General features: G+C 54.5%; 2 protein-coding genes across 3 annotated transcripts in view; one reads left to right on the top strand and one right to left on the bottom strand.

The window, feature by feature from the left end:
* CABP2 (calcium binding protein 2) overlaps window positions 1-3,164 on the bottom strand; it is a 5,532-nt gene extending 2,368 nt beyond the window's left edge. Inside the window, 4 exon segments of the mRNA XM_019645174.1 lie at window positions 734-801; window positions 1,342-1,470; window positions 1,473-1,610; window positions 2,982-3,164. Of these exon segments, the coding sequence (XP_019500719.1) occupies window positions 734-801; window positions 1,342-1,470; window positions 1,473-1,610; window positions 2,982-3,164 (518 nt within the window).
* Window positions 3,165-10,001: 6,837 nt separating this feature from the next.
* LOC109384161 (glutathione S-transferase P 2-like) lies at window positions 10,002-12,613 on the top strand. 2 transcript variants are annotated; one of them, XM_019645199.1, is made up of 7 exons: window positions 10,002-10,070; window positions 10,190-10,225; window positions 10,559-10,665; window positions 10,773-10,860; window positions 11,907-12,010; window positions 12,091-12,198; window positions 12,361-12,613. In XM_019645199.1, coding segments are annotated over exons 1-7 (633 nt in total). In that variant the 5' UTR covers window positions 10,002-10,069; the 3' UTR covers window positions 12,550-12,613. The 2 variants fall into 2 exon arrangements, with proteins under 2 accessions (XP_019500744.1, XP_019500745.1); XM_019645200.1 differs by lacking the exons at window positions 10,002-10,070; window positions 10,190-10,225 and adding an exon at window positions 10,263-10,287 and having other exon boundaries at window positions 12,361-12,602.
* Window positions 12,614-22,090: the final 9,477 nt, after the last annotated feature.

The raw sequence follows: 22,090 nt of genomic DNA, 5'->3' as shown, positions 1-22,090 counted from the left end.
GAGAGAGAGAGAGAGAGAGAGAGAGAGAGAGAGAGAGAGAGAGAGAGAGAGAGACATGAGGAGAGCAGAGGAGAGGGAAGGGGAGAGGAGAAGAGAGGGGAGAGGAGAGGAAGTAAGAAAGGAGGGAAGGAAAGAAGGGCAGGAAGGAAGGAAGAAGGGAGGGGGGAGGGAAGGAGGGAGGGAGGAAGGGAGGAAACCCTTGACCTCATGGAGCTGACATTCTGGAATAATCTCCCTTCCTCTTTGGTCCTTATGCCACCTATTCAAGGAAGTCCTCCCTCTAAATTCAGTCATCTCCAGCCCATTTGTTCATTTCCTTGAAAGCACTTAGCACCACGTGTACTTGTAGTTGACTTCTTTTTTTTTTTTTTTCTTGTAGTTGACTTCTTGATGTCTCTCTCCAGAGAACACTGGCCCTATCTGTCCATTTCGCCACGTTCCCAGTGCTCAGCACAGAGCCAGGCACACAGTGAGCACCCAGGAGGTGTGTGCTGAATGAACAAATATAAAAGGGGCCCGTGACCCACCTGGCAAATGAGACCAGGCAACTGACAGCTGGGGGTTTGGTGAACCCCTCCATGCTCAGTCTTGTGCCCAGTCTCCCCGCATGGGTCCCCTGCAGCCTTCTTGCTCCTAGTTCCTCCTGGGAGGCCCCCAGGATGCGGTGAGACCCAGGTGGGGATGAGGTCCCCCACACAGTGCCTCCTCCCCTGTGTGCACCCCCCAAACCCACCCCTCCAGAAACTCCAGTTCTTTCCCAAACCCTTTACCTTCAATCTCCTCTGGCCGCAGCTCCCGGTCCTGAGGGGGCACAGAGGGGTTAGGAATTCCCTGCACCCCTTCCTTCTTGTTCTTTGGGGCTCCCCACTCAGCCCCCATAACACGCACACACAGGGCCTGTGTCTGTCTGACACTGTTCAGACCCGGTTTCTCCTACTCATTTCTGTTGACTGGCCTGGCGGTCTTGGATCGCTCCCTTCCCTGCCACCTGCTCAGGCCTCTCCCAGGGCCTCTCCCCCACCCACTGCCACCCTCTTCTAGGGCATGAAGCCTCATTTGCCAGAGGTGAATCTGGGGTTGAGCAAAACCTCAGGCTTGGCCCTGGGGGCCTCAGTGTCATAGTCTCTTGTTCTCTCTATTCCTCTCCTGGGGACCCTGCTCCCTCCCTGCCCATTCCCTGGGTGGCTGTCTCTGACTTTTCTCTGGGTCTTTTTCAGTCCCCCAACTCCCATAGATCTTTGTGCCTTTGCACTGACCTCCCCACTCAATCCTCACCCCCATCCTTAAGGAGAAGCAAAGAGAGGGGGCAAGGGCAGTGGGTGGGAGGGTGGCCATACATACGAGCTGGGTGGCAGCGATGCTACGCCGCAGGAAGATGCAGGCGGGCCCCACCAGGCTGTTGAGCACTGAGTAGCCCTGGACGCCCGGCCCAGGGTCCCCCTGCTTCTCGGGGCTGAGGCTGGGGCCCAGGCTGTGGCGGGAGTCCCCTGGGGGGGGGAACCGAGCCACTGCCAGCTGTCCTGCAGCAGAGCCCGCCATGAGCTGGGGCAGTGGCCCCTCTCACCTTCCCCTGTTTTTGGCACCCGGCACAGGAGAATGGGGGTCCTCACCTATTACCATTCTAGACTGAAGGGTACACCCCTATACTGTTCAGTTGGGTAAATTGAGGCCCAGAAAAGGCAAAGGACTTAGCTAAGGTCATCCAGAGAGCTAGTGATAGAGTGAGACCTTGAGCACAAGCTCTGTGTCCCCCAGGTCAATACTGGCTAGCAGAGAGCAGGGATGGGCAGCTGGATGGGCAGCTAGGGGTCCTGATGAGCTTGGCAGGGGAGAGCCCAGCGGTCCACAAGAGCCAAGACCAGGGGGCCGGTGTCCAGGAGCTCCCAGGGAAAATCTCAGTCTAGGGCAGAGGGAACGAAGCCCTCCACCCACTGCTGTGCCCACCTCTAAGCCTTGCTCTGCACTCACACAGGCCCTGCCCACCCACTTGGCCCTGCCCAGGCCCCGCCCAGGCTCCTGGCCTTGGCTTCTCCCCCTGACCCTCCTACCTTAGGGCCCCGCTGTCTGGGCCGCTTGGCACAGTTTCCCATGGGCCCCTGAACCACGCCAAGCCTGAAGCCCTGGGGACAGCCTCGGGCAGGGCCTCAGCAGATGCTGCGGACTCCCGCCAGCACCCAGCTGCTTCCAGTGAGTCTGGGAACACTGCAGGGGATTTTCCTAGGGTGTTGTGGGGAAGATCGGGGGCGGGTGGGCAGGCGGGGAGCCCTGGACACAGGGGCTTGGGTCCTAATCCGGGATTATCTCTGAGCATCTCTGCTGTGAGGGGGGCCACTTGAGGCCCAACGCCCCCTGGATGACCAGCCTCTCTGGGCTCACCCCTGAGGGTCTTCCAGACACCCTCTCTCCAGCATCCCTCTTCCCCCAACCCTCACCCCTCATCTCTCCCAACTAGGAGACTTAACGTCTTCAGAAGCAGGGCCTGGACCTGGGAGGAGGAAGCCAGGAGCCCGGTGTGCCAGGGCGGGCTCGGGCGTCTTTCCCGTCAGAATGGCAGATGGTATGAACTCTGCAGACCCTGCCCCCACTGCCTGTCCTGAGAGCGGAGCAACCCCGGCCCAGCCCAGGAAGCCCCTACCCGTTCCTGCCAGGGCCCCGGCTTTCACCTCAGAGCACCTGCCCAGCCTGACTGCTCTTGGCACCTCGGCCTCCACCAGTGCCCTGGCCCTTGTACTTGGACAAGATGCTGCAGGGAGCGGACCCTAGGTGCCATGGGCTGGCCACAGGGCTCAGTGAGGGCAGAGGTGGGGAGGGATGCCAGCTGACCGACCGACTGACTCCTCCATCAACACGCATGTCTGGGGTTTCCTCCCGGGGCTCGGTCCTGAGTCTGTGTTACGGGGCCCCAGTTGGGGTGTGGGGTCACCACTGTCCCCTCATGGTCCCCTCATTTGAGGACGGCCCCACACCCCTGCCCACTTTACCTGCCCGTAGGCCGCCTGCACCTGGGCCTCTAGCTCCTGCAGGAGCGCCCGCCGCCTGGTGGCTGCTGTGCTGGCAGGGGCCTGGCTGGGCCCTGCAGTGTCCTCAGCGGGCTTGGGGTCCCCCGCGGGCTTGGGGTCCCCCGTGGGGAGGCTGTCACCTTCTGGGCCCTGGGGAAGGGCCATGGAGACGAGGGCTTGGCACCTCCTGCTGGCCGAGGGACACGGCCCCACTCCAGTCCCCCTGGTCCTGCTTAGTGGGAGGGTTGCTTAGTGGGCACCTGTGGGTGTTGTCCCCACAGGGGCCCTGCTACTCTCCTTCTTGTTCCTTGCTTCATGGGCCGGTAAGGCACTGGGACCCCTAGGTCCCATATCTTTCCTAGCTCCCCTCTCCCCTCACACAGCCCCTCGTGACTCTAGCCTTCCCGGCCCACCACCTTCCAACCTTCATGCTGGCCACAGGCGGCACCTGGGCTTCCGCAGGGCCGTCTGTACAGACCCCGGGCCCCCCAGCCTCTCTGGCTCCTCGTTTCTGAAACTCCCTGAACTCCCTTCTCTATTTCTGTCCTTCTCTCTGCCCTTCTCTGCCCCACCCTCCTTTTGTGTCTCTGTGTCCCTCTGACCTGCAATCCCTCACTCTGCCCCCGCCCCCTGCTGACATTTGTTCAGCGGTGTCTGTGGGTCTCTCTGACCACACAGGCCTGTCTCTGTGTCACTTCCCTCCCGCTGTGGTATGGGGCTCTTTCTCACATTGCTCTATCTGTCTTTCTGCCTGTCCATCTTTGCTCTTCTGTTCTCCCCCCAGGATGGCTTCTGGATTCTACAAAGACAGGCGCCCCGCCATCCCAACCCCAGACTTCCTCCCTTCTCCCCACCGCAGGGCACCTCTGCACTTCCCGGGCTCTCCACTCCTGCCAGCACCTCCCACCCAGCTTCTGCTGACCTCCAACCTCTTGCTTCTCGGGGGGGAAATGGTGGGTCTGGGCCAGGCAGCCCCCTGGCCTCTCGTGCCCCCTTGTTATGTCCCCAGCCCACTTACCACCTAGCTGCCTGCTCCTCACCTCCAGGAATGAGGTCAGTTGTCCTGCCCCGGCCCTGCTCCAGGCCGCTCATGGTTTATTTACTTGCCCCCCGCACCAGCTTTTGTCCAAGGAACCAGATCCCGCCAGCCACCTGTCACCCGAGCTGCTGCCTCTGGCCGCTCTCGGCCATGCGCAACTGTCCATTCATGTATTCCTTTTGCCAACATCTGAGGCCGGCTGTGTCCCAGGCCCCGGGCTAGCTGCTGGGGCCACATGACAGACCCTACCTGCCGAGGGTCCTGCTGTCAGGCGTTTCTAACTCAGAAAAGGGCCAACAGACTGTCTCCAAGTGCTTGGGGCACTGACCCAGGCATCAGGGTGCTTCATGGAGGAGATGAGGGATGGGGTAACATGCTGGCATTGCCCACCTATGTTTGGTCTTGGGCCAGCGCTGGGGTCCCAGGTGGGGATCAGCTGTGGACTTGGAGTGTTCCACGTGCTGGAATCGACAGGGTATGTTGGGTGGAGGCGCCCTCAGGAGGGAGTCAGGGGTCAGGAGCCTCTGGAAAGTGTATGGGTGGCAAGAGGTTGGAGAAAATTTCAGAGGGCCTGAATCTTCAGCAAATGTTTGTGGAGCAACTGCTATGTGCCCTTCTTGGTGCTGGAACCCGGTCCCTGACTCCTGGAAACTTCCACCTGACGGGAGATTCACATTCAACACACCCAGGAAGACTGTGGAGGAGTCAGTGCAGGGGAAAGCCCAATAGGCTATTGAGATGGAGGCCAGCGGGGACCTTGCTATGATGAGGGTGGGGGTGGGGCTGTGGAAGTGGTGTGTGAGCCAGGACCAGAGGGCTGGTGGGAGTGACAGCATGAAGGGAGAGGTGGCCACGCAGGCAGAGGGAACAGCTGTCACAAAGCCCTGAGCAGGTCTGAAGATCTGAGGAAAGGCCAGGGTTCAGAGGCAAGTGGACATGGCCAGGTGGTCAAGGGAGGGAAGGGCTTATTGTGGCCCTTTTTTTTTTTTTAAATTGGGGAATTGGGTGAGGGGAACAGCGCTGGGCAATTGGGGGAAGGGGAACAGACAAGTTGCTGTCCTTTTGTTCTTTAGTCTAGTTGTGGAGGATGTCGCTTCACTGGCCCATGTTGGATTGTGATCATTGCGTTTTTCCCAGGTGAGGCAGATCGGTTGCCGGCCATTGGATGGCCGCTCACAGCAGCTCACAGCAGCTCACACCGGCTGCCAGCCACTCATGGTAGCTTATGGCAGCCCACTGCAGCCCCACTGAAGCCTAAACCATCACCAGCGACTCATGGCAGCCCAGCTCCAGGTCGAGCTGTTGTTCACCATCTTAGCTATAGAGGGCGCAGCTTTACTGGCTCATGTGGGATCTGAACCGGTAGCCCTGCTGCTCAGAGCTCGCGCTCTCAAGCCAACTCTTAACCAATGAGCCACTCAGCCGGCCCTATTGTGACCATTCTTGTTGACCATTCAGGGGCTCAGCTTTCAGCATCCTTCAGCCCCTTTGCACCAGGGTCACATCTTCCCCCAAAGGCCAGAAGTCCACTGCATCCCAGGCAGAATGGCAGACATCCCTCAAAGACGGGAATTCTCCCATTTTCTGCAAGGTCATAGGGAAGACCTGCAGAGTTGGGGTCTGCATACCAACTCTTGTCTGTGTAACAGACAAGGTATTTCATCTCTTCAAGCCTCAGTTTCCTTATCTGAAAAATGGGGTTGACTTAGTATCTGCCTCGTGGTGCCTTCGTGAAAACTAAATGATAAAGGAGGACCTAGCAGGTTCCTGGCACATAGGAAGGGCTCAAAAAATGATAGATGCCACATGTGATGACTGATTTCATGTCCAAATAACCACCTAAGAAGATGGGAAGTGGTGAGAAACGTGTGTCCCAAAGTATAAGCCAAAGTAGTGGGAGCTATAACTGGTTAGAATATAGTGAGTAGAAGTGTTTTCAAGCAAGGAGCAAAGGCCTTTGTGTCTAGGTGAACAAAGCCTGGCTTGGGAATTTTTCCTGGCTTGTGTTCAATGAACAGCATCTTAGGACATTCATCATGGGGCCCTTGACTTGCATATCCTGACTTAGCCAAGCTGGGATCTCTGCTCTAGTGTCCAGATGTCCAGATGGATCAGTGGTTGACATATGGGTGGATGGGTGGATAGGAGGGTGGATATGTGGGTGGTTGGCTGGATGGATGGATGGACGGATGGATGATTTGATGGATTGATGTTTGAATGGTTGGTAGTTGGAAGGATGGATGATTGAGTAAATGGAAAGAAGGATGGACAAGTGGTTGGATGGATGGACAGGTGGTTGGATAATTGGGTGGGTAGATGGAAAGTTGGATGGATAAATGGACAGGTGGATAAATGGATGAATGGATGGATGCGTGGTGGATGACTGACTGGATGGAAGGATGTGTAGATGATTGGATGGGCTAGTGGTTAAATGCTTGGTAGATGGATGGATGCATGATTACATAGAAGGTTGGGTGGATGGTTGAATGGATGGATAGATGAATGGGTAAAAAGATGGATGGAGAGACGGGTTGATTGGGTGGGTAGTTGGATGAATGAGTGGATAAATATGGATAAGTGGATGTTTTGATGGACTGCTGGTTGAATATTCAGTTGCAGGATAGATGGGTGATTAGATAGACGGATATATAGATGGATCCACAGACAGATGGACTGCCAATGAAGACCTTATATTCTTCATTAAAACAGTCCATTAGGGTAGAGATAGGTTAGATATGGATCTTACTTATTTCAGTGTCTCCCATGATGTCTAGCCCACTCATTGCCTGATACAGAGTAATCAATGTGTGAATGAAGACTTGTGTTTATCTAGCTCCCCTCACTCTGAGCTGTGATTCCCCTGATGGCAAAGATGATGGCTCCTTCTCCACCCTGTTCCCCATAAACTAAACCCAGACTCGGCACCTGGTAAGCACCATACATAGAGCCATGTTGAGATACCACTTCACGTTTATTAGGATAGCTAAAGTAAAAAAAGACAGAGAGGCCCAGCCGAGTGGCTCAGTTGGTTAAGACCACGAGCTCTGAGCAACAGGGTCACCGGTTCAATTCCCACATGGGCCAGTGAGCTGTGCCCGAGCTGAGCTGCCACTGAGCTGCCAACAGGTGGCAGGATGGCTCTGCTGGTGAGAGCACGTGCTCCTAACAACAAGGTTGCCGGTTCGACTCCAGCATGGGATGGTGGTCTGCACCCCCTCGCCGCAACTAAGATTGAACATGACACCTTGAGCTGAACTGCTGATGGGTCGCCAGATGGCGACTGGACTTGGAGCTAGCTGCGCCCTCCACAACTAAGATTGAAGGACAACAACTTGGCTGTTCCCCGACCCCAATACCCCAACACTGTTCCCCTTCCTCAATTCCCCAATAAAAAAAAATCTAAAAAAAAAAAAAAAAAAGAATTACTGTTTGATTTTAAAAAACAAAAAGACAGAGAATAATAATGGCTGGTGAGGATGTGAAACTGGAACCTTTATACGCTGCTGTTGGGTTTATAACATGGTGCAGCTACTTTGGAAGAGTTTGGCAGTTCCTCAAAATGAGTTACCATATGACCTAGAGATTCCATTCCTCATACATGCTGCAACATGGATGAACCTTGAAAACATCATGCTAAGTGAAAGCAGCCAGACACAAAAGGCCACATACTGTGTGGTTTCATTCATATGAAATGTCCACCATAGGCAAATCCATAGCAACAAAATAGACTAGTGGTTGCCAGGGGGTGGGGGGAGGGGAGATGAGGAGTGACTCCTAATGGGTACAGGGTTTCTTTTTTCTTTTTTCTTTATTTTATTTTATTTTATTGGGAAATTGGGGGGATGGGAACAGAGCTGGGGATTTGGGGGAAGGGGAACAGACAAGTTGCTGTCCTTTTGTTCTTCAGTCTAGTTGTGGAGGATGTTGCTTCACTGGCCCAAGTTGGCACCATCATTGCGCTCTTCCCGGGCGAGGCAGATCAGTCGCCGGCTTCTGGACGGCCGCTCACTGCGGCTGCTGGCCGCTCACGCTGGCTGCCGGCCGCTCACTGCGGCTGCTGGCCGCTCACGCTGGCTGCTGGCTACACACGGTAGCCCATGGCAACCCACTGCCACAGGGACTGCAGCCTACGCCGTGGCCGGCGACTCACGGCAGCCCAGCTCCAGGTGGAGCTGTTGTTCAGCATCTTAGCTGTGGAGGTCAGTGTCACTGGCCCTCATATGTGGGATCCGAACCAGGGCCCTCTGGCATCCCAAGCCAGTTCTTAACCATTGCGCCACTCAGCCGGCCCTACAGGGTTTCTTTTTGAGATGATGAAAATGTTCTGGAATTAGATAGTGGTGATGATTGCACAACACTGAATATACTAAAAATTACAGAATGTACACTTTATAAGGGTGAATTTTATATAGCAATAAAGCAGTTTATATCTATTTTAAAACCCACCAAAGACAGGTGCTGATGTATATGGACGGGGAGTGGGGGTTGGACATGGGAAGGTGCCTAGCTAATTGGGCTGGGAAAGCTATGTTTCTGGGTCCCAGAGCACCAGGCTCCATGGCGGCCGCAGAGCTAGGCCACAGGCTGGGCCTGTGGAGCGGAGGATTGTGGGCAAAAGCAGCCACCCGGAACACCACAGCATAATGCCAAGTCACCTTAGGTGGCAGATTGCCCAGGGGACCTGAGTGTGATGGCTGGAGGCTGTGAGCTGCAGGAGGCTTGCCCACTGGACGCAGGGGGTCCTCCATTCTCCCAGGTCTGTGATGCTTGTGCACAAAGGAGGGGTGTGCACACTCCAGGCCAGAGCAGATGAATGAGTCTCTCTGAGCCTTGGTGTCCTTGGCTGTATAATGGGAACAAGACTCCCTCCCTCCCAGGGTGTTGTGGAGATGAAATGAGACCATTTATACAAAAGCTCTTTGTAAGCTGCTAAGTGCTGGACAGATGTTCTTCCAGCTGTGAATCAGGGATAGAACTCAGCTCTGGCACCCCTCCCCAACCCCTCTCTGCCCCAGGCAGCTGTGGGCTCCAATGAGGCTAAAGGTTGGTGAGGCTGGTGATTAGCCGTGTTGAGTTTTTTCCCATGCTTTGGGTGCGTACTTCCTGCACAGGATACCTTCCTTCCTTGTGGCTCTATTAGGAAAACCGGGCTGAGACGTCCCGGCTACATCAGGCCGGAGAGCCTCCCCCACACCCCTGCCTTGGGAAGTGGCAGCCAGGAGGAGAACTGGGCTAAGGGTGCCAGATGGGTCGCAGGGAGGCAGGCACTGGGCTCCGCCTGGAAGGACACTGACCTCTGAGGTCCATGAGGTTCTGTTCGTTCTAGTGTTTCTGCTTTTCCATCCAACCACGACCCCAGGTCCAGACTGTATTAGACTCAGTCAAAAAAAGGTTGAGAGACAATATGCGGAAGAAAGAATGAGGGTTAAAAGTGAGGCCCCTGAAGCTAACCAGACCTGGCTTTAAATCTTGTTTACTAGCTGTGTGACTCTGGGAAAGCCACGTAACTTCTCTGTGCTTCTGTTTCATTCTCTGTAAGACAAGGCTCAGAACAGCACCAAGTCTTAGGGGTGTAATATTTGTAAAGTTCTCAACACAGTCAGCCCCTAAGGGTTTGCTATTATTATTACCATGGAGGGAGGATATGTAAATGGATATGTCTAATTGCATTCACGCTTGCAACAAACATTTATTGAGCACCTACTGCATGCTGGTGCTGGGGACCCAGCAGTGAGCAAGTCCTGGCCTCTGTGGGCCCTGAGGGGTTATGCGTGTTTGGTATGGCAGGGAGGAGGGGTAGTGGCTGTGTGATGCCCAGTGTGGGTGCCTCTTGTACAGCCACTGCCCTGCAGGCAGGGTGCACCCATGCAGATAAGCGGGTAAGTCTGGCAGGTCCTGCCCCGACCACAAAGAGCCTTGCCTGGGACCAAGGCCAGTGACTTGGTATGTTCCTGGGGTGGAGCAGAACTGTAAATATAAGGCCTCTGTGATCCTCCCCGCTTCCTGCCGCGCTTGCGCTTCACCTCCAGCCAGTGAGTAGGGTCTGGACCTGGTCAGGACTCTCCAGAGGGTCTGACCCCCCCGGGCTGCCTGTCCCTGAGCCCTGTAGCCAGGCGGGAAGTCCTTCATTGTCCTTTCTTGTCTCTCCTAGTGCCGCCCTACATTATCGTCTACTTCCCCGCCCAAGGTGCTGCCTCTGCTCCTTCTGGAGGGCCCAGGCCAGACGTCCAGGCTGCTCTCTGGACATGGGCAAGGATCCCGGGGGCGGGGATGGGCCAACTTTCCCCTCTTTTCCTCTGCTTTTCTTTCCTGGGGTGCTGTGGGGCTGGGTGTCCTCCCCTCCTTCCCATCCCCCTCTCCAAGACACTGTTGGGGCCACGGTCTCCATTCTTCCTCTGAGGCCTCTCCTCTCCCAGAAGCTCCCCAGGCTAGGGTTCCCTTCCTATCCCTCTGACCCCTCCCCAGGGCTCTGTGAGGCTGGGTTTCTGCCTGTCCCCACACTCTCTCTCCCCACCCCCAGGGCGCTGTGAGGCCATGCGCATGCTGCTGGCTGATCAGGGCCAGAGCTGGAAGGAGGAGGTGGTGACCAAGGAGACTTGGCTGCAGGGCTCTCTCAAGGCGACCTGTGTGAGTGCTTGTGCCCAGTGGGGTCAGGGGCTGGGCCTTGGGGGGGACAAAACGACTGTGGGGGGCAGCCAAGCTCAGCACCTCTGACAGAGTTGTGCCACCCCCAGCTGTACGGGCAGCTCCCCAAGTTCCAGGATGGAGACTTCACCCTGTACCAGTCCAATGCCATCCTGCGCCACCTGGGCCGCTCTCTCGGTGAGTCCTGAGGTCACAGGCTGTCCAGTCCAGAAAAGTACCTGAGTGGTCCCAGCAGGATGTCCCCAGGTCTGAGCTGCTACGCTTGCAGCCACCAGAGTCCTGCCCGGCTGAAGGGCAGGCCTGATGGCCCTAGAGAAAGGCTTTGGGCCATGGGGCTAGGGCGGCCAGTCCACCTGGGCAGGGGCAGTACAGGCTAGCCCCCAGCCAGGTGGTGCCAAATGGGTTCACTCTGCCTATTTCGTGGACGACAGCTTAGAGGAGGCCATTGGTAACCATTTGTCTGCTGGGACAGGCTAGAGGTCACTGCATCACTGCAGGTCACTGCCGCTATGGCCAGGAGCTTCCAAATAGACCTCCTGCCCATTTCTTCCTGTTCTGGCCTCATCTGAATCTGGAAAACCCATGTTTACAGAGGGCGGACCTATGGCCTTGTTTCAAGGGTGGCAGGAACATGGCTTAGGGGGACAGCTGCCTTTATTTTGGCCAGCCTGGGGTGGTGGTGCAGAAAAGCCCTGGGTGCCAGGAGTGTGAGACAACTAGGGAAGGAGGCAGACGAACAATGGGAACGGCCAGGCCCAGGCTCACCCTAGCTTTTGCACGACCCAGGATGGAGACAGCCTGTCACCTCCTTTTCCTGCCCCTGTGCTGTCTTGTACTGCATGTGGACACATCTGCCCACACAGTCAAGTTCTGTCCAGCCCCTCAAGCAGCCTAGGCCCCTCCTTAGGCCTAGGGAGGCACGTGTGAGGGGCTTGGTCCATCCTTGTGGGCGACAGATTTGGGGGAGGTGGCTTGGGGCCATTTGGTCAGGGAACTCCTGAGTCTCAGCTCCCTGGGGTGTGGCCTAGAAGGCAGGTGTGGGCTTCAGCGGGGTGTATCCCCTTGGCCTCATGAGATGGGAGCAACTGAGTTGAGGACAGCGAGGCCTCTAAAGCAAGGAACCGGGTTGCCCAAGCCTGAGGCCTGTGGGCTTCTTGGGGAGCGGGGAGCAGCATGGCACCAACCTGAACAGAGCCTGACCCGTTGCCTGGCCACTGACCCAGGGCTCTACGGCAAAGACCAGCGGGAGGCGGCGCTGGTGGACATGGTGAACGATGGTCTGGAGGACTTCCGCAACCTCTGTAGCCACTTCATCCGCCACAACTATGTGAGTGGGGGCCTGGGGGCTGGAGAGGTCATCTGGCTAGGCATGCTGCACGCCACCACTGGGATCACTCTGGTTCGCAGGAGGAGGGCAAGGCCCAGTATGTTCAGGAGCTGCCGGTGCACCTGAAGCCTTTTGAGACCCTGCTGTCCCAGAACCAAAGAGGCCAGGCCTTCATCGTGGGTGACCAGGTGTGTGTGCTGGGTCCAACCTATTGTGGGTCCATTTTTCAGATGGGCAAACGGAGGCCCAGAGTGGGGGCCATGACTGGTTTATTGGAGCAGCCAGAGTTCTGGCCCCAGCAGTTCCTCTCTCCTGACCCCACTCAAGCCATCCCGGCCCCTGCCCCGCAGATCTCCTTCGCGGACTACAACCTGCTGGACTTGCTGCTGAAGCACCAGGTCCTGGCCCCCGGCTGCCTGGACTCCTTCCCGCTGCTCTCGGCCTACGTGGCTCGCCTCAGCGCCCGGCCCAAGCTCAAGGCCTTCCTGGCCTCCCCTGAGCACGTGAACCGCCCTATCTTTGGAGCCCGCAAGATATGAGCCTGCTCAGCCTCCTCTGGGAGAGTGGCTGCGCTTGGGAACCAATAAACACGGTGAGAGGAAAGCTGTGTTGGGCCGCTGAGGGGCTGGGTGTGCACAGGGGACCCTCTGCCCCTTGCCAGGCTGCCTTGGAGAGGGTGAGGGCTGGGCTTCTGGGTCCTGAATAGCATTAGGACCTGGAGCTGCCAGGAGACAGAGGAGTTGCCAGTCCAGAGAGGAAGATGAACTTCCATACCTCAGGGATGCACCTGGAGGACTCCCTGCAGGAAGGAGTTGACCTCCGCGGAGGCACTACTGATTATAGCAACCTGGGGAATCACCCCAATCTGAGAGAAGGGAGGGTGGCTGTGAAAGTAACGGACAGTCCCCACCCTCCGTGTGAGGAGTTCTGTCTTCTGGGCACGCTTTTCGATGCTGTGCACACGGGGAGTGACACACCCTTGGGTGTTTTACATGTGCATTGATGTTTCCCTTCTCATGTGTTACCCACGGTCATGCCAGGCGGCGTGGCAGGTGGCCAGCAGGGCCAGGTGTGCGGCTGAAAGCAGGCCGGGACGGAGTGGGGCTGAGGGTCTTCCTCAGCTGTAGGGAGCCTCTGTCAGCCTCGGTGGGCATGTCCCACGCCTGCTCAGTCCCGCCCACCTCTCCCTCCCGAAAGGCTGTGGTCGCCTCCTGCCCGGCTCCCTCAGCCTGCCTGGCACTTCCTGTTGGTCACCGGGCAATGTGGAGTCAGACACTTCCAGGATGCCGGGCACTCCCCGTGCACATCTATTAGTGGCTCCTTGCTGCCCCCTGGGCAAAGCCCACAGCCTGGCGAGCCTGCCAGGCCCTCTTTGAGGTGAACCCTGCTTTCCAGAACATCCCCCAGCCTCCGTGCCCTGCTCACTCTCAGAGCCAGCCACACTGTGCCTCTCTCAGCTACCCAGACAGCCCCGCTCTGCCCGTCCTGCCTTTGTCCCTGGATCTCCTCTGCCCAGCACTCTCCCACACCACCCGCCCGTGGTCACGCCGCTTCAGCGCTCACTCTGCTGCATCTCCAGCAGTGGCCCAGGCGCTCTGGCACTTCTGCCTCTCCCTCAACTCCACTCTGGGACCCTCACCTGCCCAGTTGCCTCCCCTAGAACCCCCTGGTCAGAGGCCGGGTCTGGTTCATTTCTGTGTCCCCTGCCCCCAGGTGGGGTGGCTGACTCACCTTCATTGTCAGGAAATGGGTGTGCAAACATGCAAGAGCTGACTTTTTTTTTTTTTTAAAGATTTTATTGGGGAATTGGGGGAGGGGAACAGCGCTGGGGAATCCAGGAAGGGGAACAGACAAGCTGCTGTCCTTTTGTTCTTCAGCCTAGTTGTGGAGGACGCCACTTCACTGGCCCATGTTGGTATTATCATTGCGCTCTTCCTGGGTGAGGCAGTTGCTCACTGGCCATTGGACAGCTGCTCACGGCAGCCCAGTTTCAGGTCGAGCTGTTGTTCACAATCTTAGCTGTAGAGGGTACAGTGTCACTGGCCCATGTGGGAGCCGAACCAGTGGCCCTGCTGCTCAGAGCTTGTGCTCCCAAGCCAACTCTTAACCAACTGAGCCACACTGGTTTGTTTTTTTGTTGTTTTTTTTTTTAGCTGAGCCATCCTGCCACCTGTTGGCAGCTCAGTGGCTGCTCAGCTCGGGTCGGGACTGGAACTGCTGTTGCTCAGAGCTCAAATTCTTGAGCGAGCTCTTAACCAACTGAGCCACTAGGCTGGCCCTTGGCTTTTTGTTTTATACTTTAAAAGTTTATTTCTATTTTAACTAGCCCACAGAGCCAATTCTTTGAGAGCTGATTTCCTCATGGTCGATGGACCCTGCTCATGGTAACTTTCTTTTCATCCCCTTCCAAAAAAGTCAGCACCTTCCATCATGATGCACATTTTAAGTTGAAATTGTCAACACAACCCTCAAAGTGCAAGTTTATTGAATAAAGCTGCGAGAGCAGGAAGCAAGCGAAAAATGCACCCACCTAAACAAAAAAATTCACATATTTACAAAGTTAAGCATTCACATGCAGAGGTTCATGCACAGGAAAATGCTGGAGTCTTTGGATGTCGTCAAATGCCGAAAGCAGTGACCGCCATATCCATGAAGGGACATATTACTACTGGTTCTCTTGTAAATTGTTCACATAGACCACTGCAGTAGATTAAACTCTATGGTACACCTGCTTATGTGTTGCCTCATACTGTGTATGATTTTGTTTCTTTTGTTAAGAGCTGACTCTTTTTGTCCCACGCTACTACCTCTACTGGGAGGCTGCTGGGTCTCAATAGCTCACTCTTTCTCTGTCATCAACTGAGTCTGTTTTATAAGAGTCTCCTATCAGAGGCCCGTCCGAGCTCACAGGCCTGGTGCCCCCACTCTGTGCTGGCCCCACTCTTATCTAACCCCTTCAGTGGAGAAAGCTGAAACTCAGAGAGGTGAAGCAACTTGTCCAAGGCCACACAGCTCATAAAAGGGAGAGCTGGAATTCAAACCCAGGTCTGAATGGCTCCAGGCTTTGTCCTGGGTGGTTCTCGGAAAGGGGAGAAGGGAGGGGGTTGGGGGCCAGAGGAGAGAGCAGGACACCAGTCTCAGGGGGAGGACTGCCTAGGCATGGGCAGGTAGCAGAGGCTTTTTGTGGGTGGAGTGGACAGGGGCACTGGTACCACTGTGGTGGCCTTTCCTGCCAGGTTAAGGACTTGGAGTTGACTCCCAGGGAACTGGGAGCCACCAGAGGCTTTGGAGTAGGAAAGATGACATGGAAATGGACTTTTAGGAGTCTCAGCCTGTGTGAAGGAGGTCTCCGGCATCACCTAACTCAACATCTTTACCTTACAGATAGGGAAACTGAGGCCCAGAGAGAGGAACGGGCTTCCCAGGTTCATGTCTGGGTCTGAGGCTCGCAGGTTGGAGGCCTGGCTGCCCCTTAAAGGACTCTCTGCCCGACAGACTTCAAACTCCAGTGCCCTGTGAGGAGGTGCGCTGGATTTCGGCCGCCGATTGGCAGCTTCGGTTTCTGGAGGAGGAGAGCTGACCTTTCTGAATGGAAACGCTCCAGGAAGGGACCGTTGGTCCTGAGGGGGAAAGTGGCGGGACCCTGAAGCACCCATTGCCCTGGAGGCAAAGATTGGCTTGGTGTGGGGGGGTCTGTGGTCCTGGTGGGTTTCATAACTCTGTCCCAGGGAGACTGCAGGGGACAGAGGAGGCCTGCAGACCCATGGCCTGTAGAAGCTGCGAGAATGTTGGCTCCATTCCTCCCAGCCTCTCTTCCTGCCTCTATTACCTTCCCTCTCAAGGTCCTGGATAGCTCTGGCTTGGACCTCATTTCCCCCACTCCCTGACCCCCCGAAGCCCCCTTGTAAGCTGCCTAAGGACTCTTCCCTTCCCTGGTCTGGGACCCTGAGACTGGAGGTTGGGACTCTTATCTGCCCTCCCTGGCTGTGCAGCCTTGGACAAATGGCTGACCCCCTCTGAGCGTGCTTCCTCTTCTGACATCCTGGGCGCCACGCTGTTTATTGAGCACCACCTACGTGCTAGACGTGCGGCAGGTCTTAAGACCTCGTTTTACAGACGAGAAAACTGAAGTCAGAGCTGGAACTTGCACCCCGTCAGGCTGACTACCAAGCCTATGTTTTTTCCCAAATGGCCCCAGAAAATGCTTTTTTTTAAAAGATTTTTATTGGGGAATTGGGGGATGAGAACAGCGCTGGGGAATTGGGGGAAGAGGAACAGACAAGTTGCTGTTGTTTTTGTTCTTCAGTCTAGTTGTGGAGGACGTTGCTTCACTGGTCCAAGTTGGCACCATCATTGCGCTCTCCCCAGGCAAGGCATCTGCCGGCTTCTGGACGGCCGCTCACAGCGGCTGCTGACCGCTCACGCTGGCTGCTGGCTACACACGGTAGCCCATGGCAACCCACTGCCATGGGGGCTGCAGCCTACGCCATTGCGCCAGCGACTCATGGCAGCCCAGCTCCAGGTTGAGCTGTTGTTCAGCATCTTAGCTGTGGAGGGCAGTGTCACTGGCCCTCATATGTGGGATCTGAACCGGGGCCCTCTGGCGTCCCAAGCCACCTCTTAACCAATGTGCCACTCAGCCGGCCCAGAAAATGCTTTTAAATGTGCCGTGGGTGAATGACGCGGTCAACGAAGTGATTATTTAAAATGTAAACGTTAGGTAAATGTTAACTGTCCTGGTTGAAATCAAATCAAATCCACGGAGTTTTTAGGAGCTAGAGCCTAGGCCTGCTTTGCTGCTCGCTTCCATCAGCTTTGCAAACACGTGGGGACAAGGTGCCGGGATGAAGCTGGAGTAAGTGTGTGCCCCCGAGGCTCCTCTCGCTGAACCTGGGAGACGGGCACCCCCAAGAACTCCAGAATATTTATCTGGGAGGTATTTGGGGCAAGTAAACCACACTTGAGCTCCAAATCTTCCCATCGGAAGACGTTGGACAGGGTGAGGGGGGAGCCCTGTGTGTCTAGATGGGACAAGGTCAGAAAAATAGCCGTATGTCCTGTGAGTGTGAGCCTTGTTTGCAGCCCCATCAACTCATTTTCATGAACCTTATTCTTAAGAACGGCATCCAGGGGAGAAAATAAAACCAGGACGGTCAGCCCACCTGTCTGCTGCCTCCACGGCTGGATTCTGGCTCGAGAGTGTGTCGCAGTGAGAAGGCGGGATTCCTCTCAGAGATTCAGGCTTAGTATGCTTACGTCTTCACATAGACCCAGTGATTAGGCCACACCTCTGGAAAGTTACCATTTTGGGAGTTTGAAGCAGTTGTTTTTTATCCTGTTATTCCAAAAATAGGGACTGAGACTTTGGCTCATAAATCCAGCCACGGCAGAGTGGCACACCCAAGTGGGATGGCCACTCAGCTGGAACCTGGCAACCCCCACCGGACCCCCTCGTCCCCTGCTGGTACCAGGCCGTGTCCTTCAGACACATGGGACCCAAGCTCGGCCACTCACTGAGCCCCAGCCCCAGGATGGCGCTTGGTCCAAGAAGTGAGCACACAAACAGAGCTGGGTCCATCGGAGTCCTCTCCTGACTCGTTCCACACAGCAGCCGGCCAGGTGTCCGGAGCGCCCTCTGAGAGTGGAGCTTTCTTTTCTGTTCAAGAGACTGTGAATTCAGACAGACTGTGGGGTTGGTTTAGCTGAGGTAGTGGAGCCCATGTACAGAGAAAAGTGTGTGTGTGTGTGTGTGTGTGTGTGTGTGTGTGTGTGAGAGAGAGAGAGAGAGAGAGAGAGAGAGAGAGAGAGAGAGAGAGAGTTGTCCGTAGGTCCATGACTCCAGTTTCTGAGAGGACAGCTCCACTCTGTCCTTCCCCTAGTTTCTTCCAATCAGCCCATAAACCCACCCTTTTTGGAATTGATTTTCTATGATTTCAGCTGAAAAACTGTGATAGTTTCAAAATATGTTCACAAATCCTTTGGCAATTTTCACCTTAAAATTTGGTACCTAATTCCCTACCTGTTGAGTGGAGGCTGGATGTAGTGACAGGCTGCTAACTCACAGGTGTGGTGGAAGTGATGGCACACAACATCCAAGACTGGGTCACAAAAGGCCCCGTGGCTTGCTCGTTGCTCCCTCTCTTGGATAGCGTGCTCTGGGGGAAGCCAGCTGTCATGTCATGAGGACACTCTGGCCGCCCAGTGGAGAGGTTCAGGTGATGAAGAGCCGAGGCTTCCTGCTAAGGCCAGCACGAGATCGCCATCCATGCCGCCATCCTGAAAGGGAACCCTCTAGCCCTAGTCAAGCCTTCGGATGGCTGCAGCCCCAGCCACCATCCTGACTGCAACCTCACAAGACTATATTCACCGCGTCTTTTATTTCCTGTACTCTGAAGCTTTGACATCTGGGGCCTTGGTGACCTGGAGGGAGTGCCCCCTCCAGGGGTAACTAATCCTTAGAAATGGTAAGCAGCTTGCCTTTCAGATATTATACAATCCTACCACTTCAGAGCCCACACTCCCAACTACCTCCTTTATTGAGCTCTCACGCCCTGGGCCGCTATCCCTGCCCTGACTATCCCAAGGCCAAGTGTTAGACAACCAGGGGCAGCCCCCATGCCCCAGAGCTGCTGAAATTTCCAAAATAGCCATTCCTCAGCCTGCTCACCAGGCCTTGCCCATTCCTTTCCTTTACTGTGGAAACCACAACAAAGGCCCTTGCGCACAGTTCCCTGTCTCCCTCTGCCTCCTGATGGCCCTGGTGCTTCCCCGTGTGGCCCCCATGGCTCGGTGTGCCCCGTTCTCTTGGGATCTGTGAGTTATAAACTATCTTTTCGATGGCAGTTGCCTCCTGATCTGTTGGCCTCATCACACCCGAGCAACAACAAAACCTATATTTAAAACAGAGACCCTGCACAACAACCCCTCCCAAATTTCTGACTCAGAAACGGAGATAATAAATGCTTGGTGTTTTTGTTTGTTTGTTTTTCTTTTTTTAGCTGAGCCATCCTGCCACCTGTTGGCAGCTCAGCGGCTGCTCAGCTAGGGATGGGCCTCGAGCCGCTGTTGCTCAGAGATCGCACTCTTGAGCGAGCTCTTAACCAACTGAGCCACTAGGCGGGCCCTAATGCTTGGTGTTTTAAGCAGCTAAACTTCGAGGTAATTTTTCAGGCAACAGCAGAGAACTATACAGAGTCATAACCAAGCCGACACCATCTGGCTGCATTGTGGGACGAAGGTGGGGGGCAGCTTTCAAGGCTCACAAGGCAAGGCAGGTGCTCTAATGTTTAAGGAGCTGTTTTTCAGAGGTTTCCTTGTTCCTCTGGTTGAGGTTTGAGGTCCCTGAGGTCGCTTGGCAGAGGTGAGGGTCAGTGCTTAGGACAGAGGCACATTCTTCAAACAGGTGTCTTTCCTTTGATGATACTGGTTTCTGATTGTGGACCCAGCACGTTCCAATAACTAGTTTTTCCAGTGCAGCTCATTCACGGTGAAGAGGTGGGAGGCCATGGGGGCTATGAGAGCAGGTGATGAACTTGACTTCAGGTCCCAATTCTGCCCCGTACTTGCTATGTGATCTTGAGCTAGAGACCCAAACAAGGTGATGTCTAAAACATTTAGCAGAGTACCCAGCACATAATAAGTGGTCAACATATGGCAGAAAACAAGTTTTGTAAGAACCCAGCTTTGCAGATATCACCATCAGCTTTGGTGCTATGACAATGTCTTAAGAAAGCCACACTTCCTCCTTGTCCATACTTTGCACAAATAAGCAATGGAGCAAGAGAAAAAGATAGGTGGGGAGTTGACCTCTAGCAAAACCTAGTTTGACATTTTCAGCCAAGAGGTCACTTGGGCACTTGAGTCTAGAACGAAACAAATAAATACTATACACTGTGATTTCCTCTCCAAGTAAAGTGTTAAAACCAAGTTTTTTATTATTCAATTTCTAAAATTAACACATTATTTCAGAATGAAAACCAAGTTGATTGCTCTAATCACAACAGGTTGAAAAGCTCTTTTCTCAGAGACAGATCTGATAGGTGATTCTTCTGCTTAAAGAGTGTTTGTTCTCCAGAGAAACAGAACCAATAGGATATACTTTTCAAACAAGCTTTGATGCTATGCAGGCACTGACTAAAAGAAAGCTAGTATATCTACACTAATACCAAGTCAACAGCACTTTAAAGCAAAAAAATTAATTAAAAAATGAAAACTTAAAAAAATATAGAGGGACTTTTGCTAATGTAAAACGGTTCAATAAAAATTCTAAATTTGTATGCATTTAATAACATGGCCTCAAACTACAGTAAGGAAAACATGCTAGAATTACGATGACAAATAGACAAAACCGCAAGCATGCGCGCGTGCGCATGTGTGTGTGTGTGTGTGTGTGTGTGTGTGTGTATTTGCCAACCTTGTTTCATTTATATTTTCTCCCAGTCTACAGTGGGATAGTTTAACATACTCCTCTTAGTAACTGAGAGAACAGGCGGTAAAGACAACCAGAATAATATAGAAAATTTGAACGACTGCAGAATGCACTTGCTTTTCAAGCACACATGGAACATACACGAAATCGATCCTAGAAAGGACCAGAAATGGCAACACATCCCAACGGATTGAAATCATAGAGTATCTTTTCTGTCCACAATGCAGGTGAGCTAGCAAGCAATTCCAAAAAGAGAACTTGAGCTTTGTGACTCAAGTACCAGGAGCCTCTGCGGAGCCTCATGCCGTCTTCCAGAATCATCGAACCACGAGTGGTAGGGAGAGTCATTGCTTCATAGAAAGCAAACCCACGCACAGGATGTCAAACAAAGAAAAATTTGCCTCAATTGCCTTTTTTTAATTTTAGAGATTTGATTTTATTTTATTTTTTAAAATTTTACTGGGGGATTGGGGGAGGGGAACAGCGCTGGGGAATCGGGGAAGGGGAACAGACAAGTTGCTGTCCTTTGTTCTTCAGTCTAGTTGTGGAGGACGTTGCTTCACTGGCCCAAGTTGGCACCATCATTGCGTTCTTCCCGGGTGAGGCAGATCGTCGCTGGCTTCTGGACGGCCGCTCACGCTGGCTGCTGGCTACATACAGAAGCCCATGTCAACCCTCTGCCACAGGGGCTGCAGCCCACACCGTCGCCGGCGACTCACGGCAGCCCAGCTCCAGGTTGAGCTGTTGTTCAGCATCTTAGCTGTAGAAGGCAGTGTCACTGGCCCCCATGTGGGATCCGAACCGGGGTCCTGCTGCTCAGAGCTGACATCCCAAGCCAGCTCTTAACCAATGCGCCACTCGGCTGGCCCAAGATTTCATTTTTAAAAATTTTGTTGATGAGGCATTATATAGTACGTACTGTAAAGTGCATTCTTAAGTGGACTTCTTAGTGACTTTTTATATATGTACATACCAGTGGGACTTCGTCTCATTCCCAGCTGAATTCTCCGGGCCTTGAACAGTGCCTGACACTTGGTAGGTGCTCAAGAAATATTTGTTGAAGGAGGGGGTGTCCTGCTGTTCATGGCAGGATCCTCTGGTTGGCTCCCTGAGCCCTTTCTTCCTGGGCTCAGCCTCTGGGCTGTTGCACTGCCAGGTTTTGCCTCAGGAGGGTGCCAGAACCTTGGCGTCAGGTTCGGGGCCCCAGGACTAGGTCTGGAGTTGTTCTCCTCACTGCGCTGGGACCTGACAGGTCCCTGGTTGGGGGTCTCGGGCAGGGGGTGTCTGGAAGAGGAAAGGAAAAATCTTATCTGGACCTGAGTCCTGACCCCACTTGTTTTCCCACACTGGATGCAGCTCATCAGCCCCCTGGTAGGTGTGGGGACGGCTGTATGTGTTTCCTCCCTGGAGCCACCTTAGAGGGCAGAGGTCCTGGGAGCAGCAAAGACATCTGAGAATATCCCAGGAGAGACAGAGAGGACCAGAGGTATGAGTCTTAAGCCAGCCCAGTGGGCTCTGAACACCATCCCTCTGCGAGGCTGGTCAGGTAGGAGAAGCTGTGGCTCAGCCTGGGGTGGGGACCAGGGGGGAGTGGGCTTAGTGTCCCCTGCAAAACCAGGCAGGCAGAGCATGAACAACTGTTGGCATTTACT

The sequence above is a fragment of the Hipposideros armiger genome, unplaced genomic scaffold (genome assembly GCF_001890085.2).
Source record: "Hipposideros armiger isolate ML-2016 unplaced genomic scaffold, ASM189008v1 scaffold_93, whole genome shotgun sequence".
In the NCBI taxonomy this organism is placed as follows: domain Eukaryota; kingdom Metazoa; phylum Chordata; class Mammalia; order Chiroptera; family Hipposideridae; genus Hipposideros; species Hipposideros armiger.
This window is presented reverse-complemented; position numbering and strand designations above follow the sequence as displayed.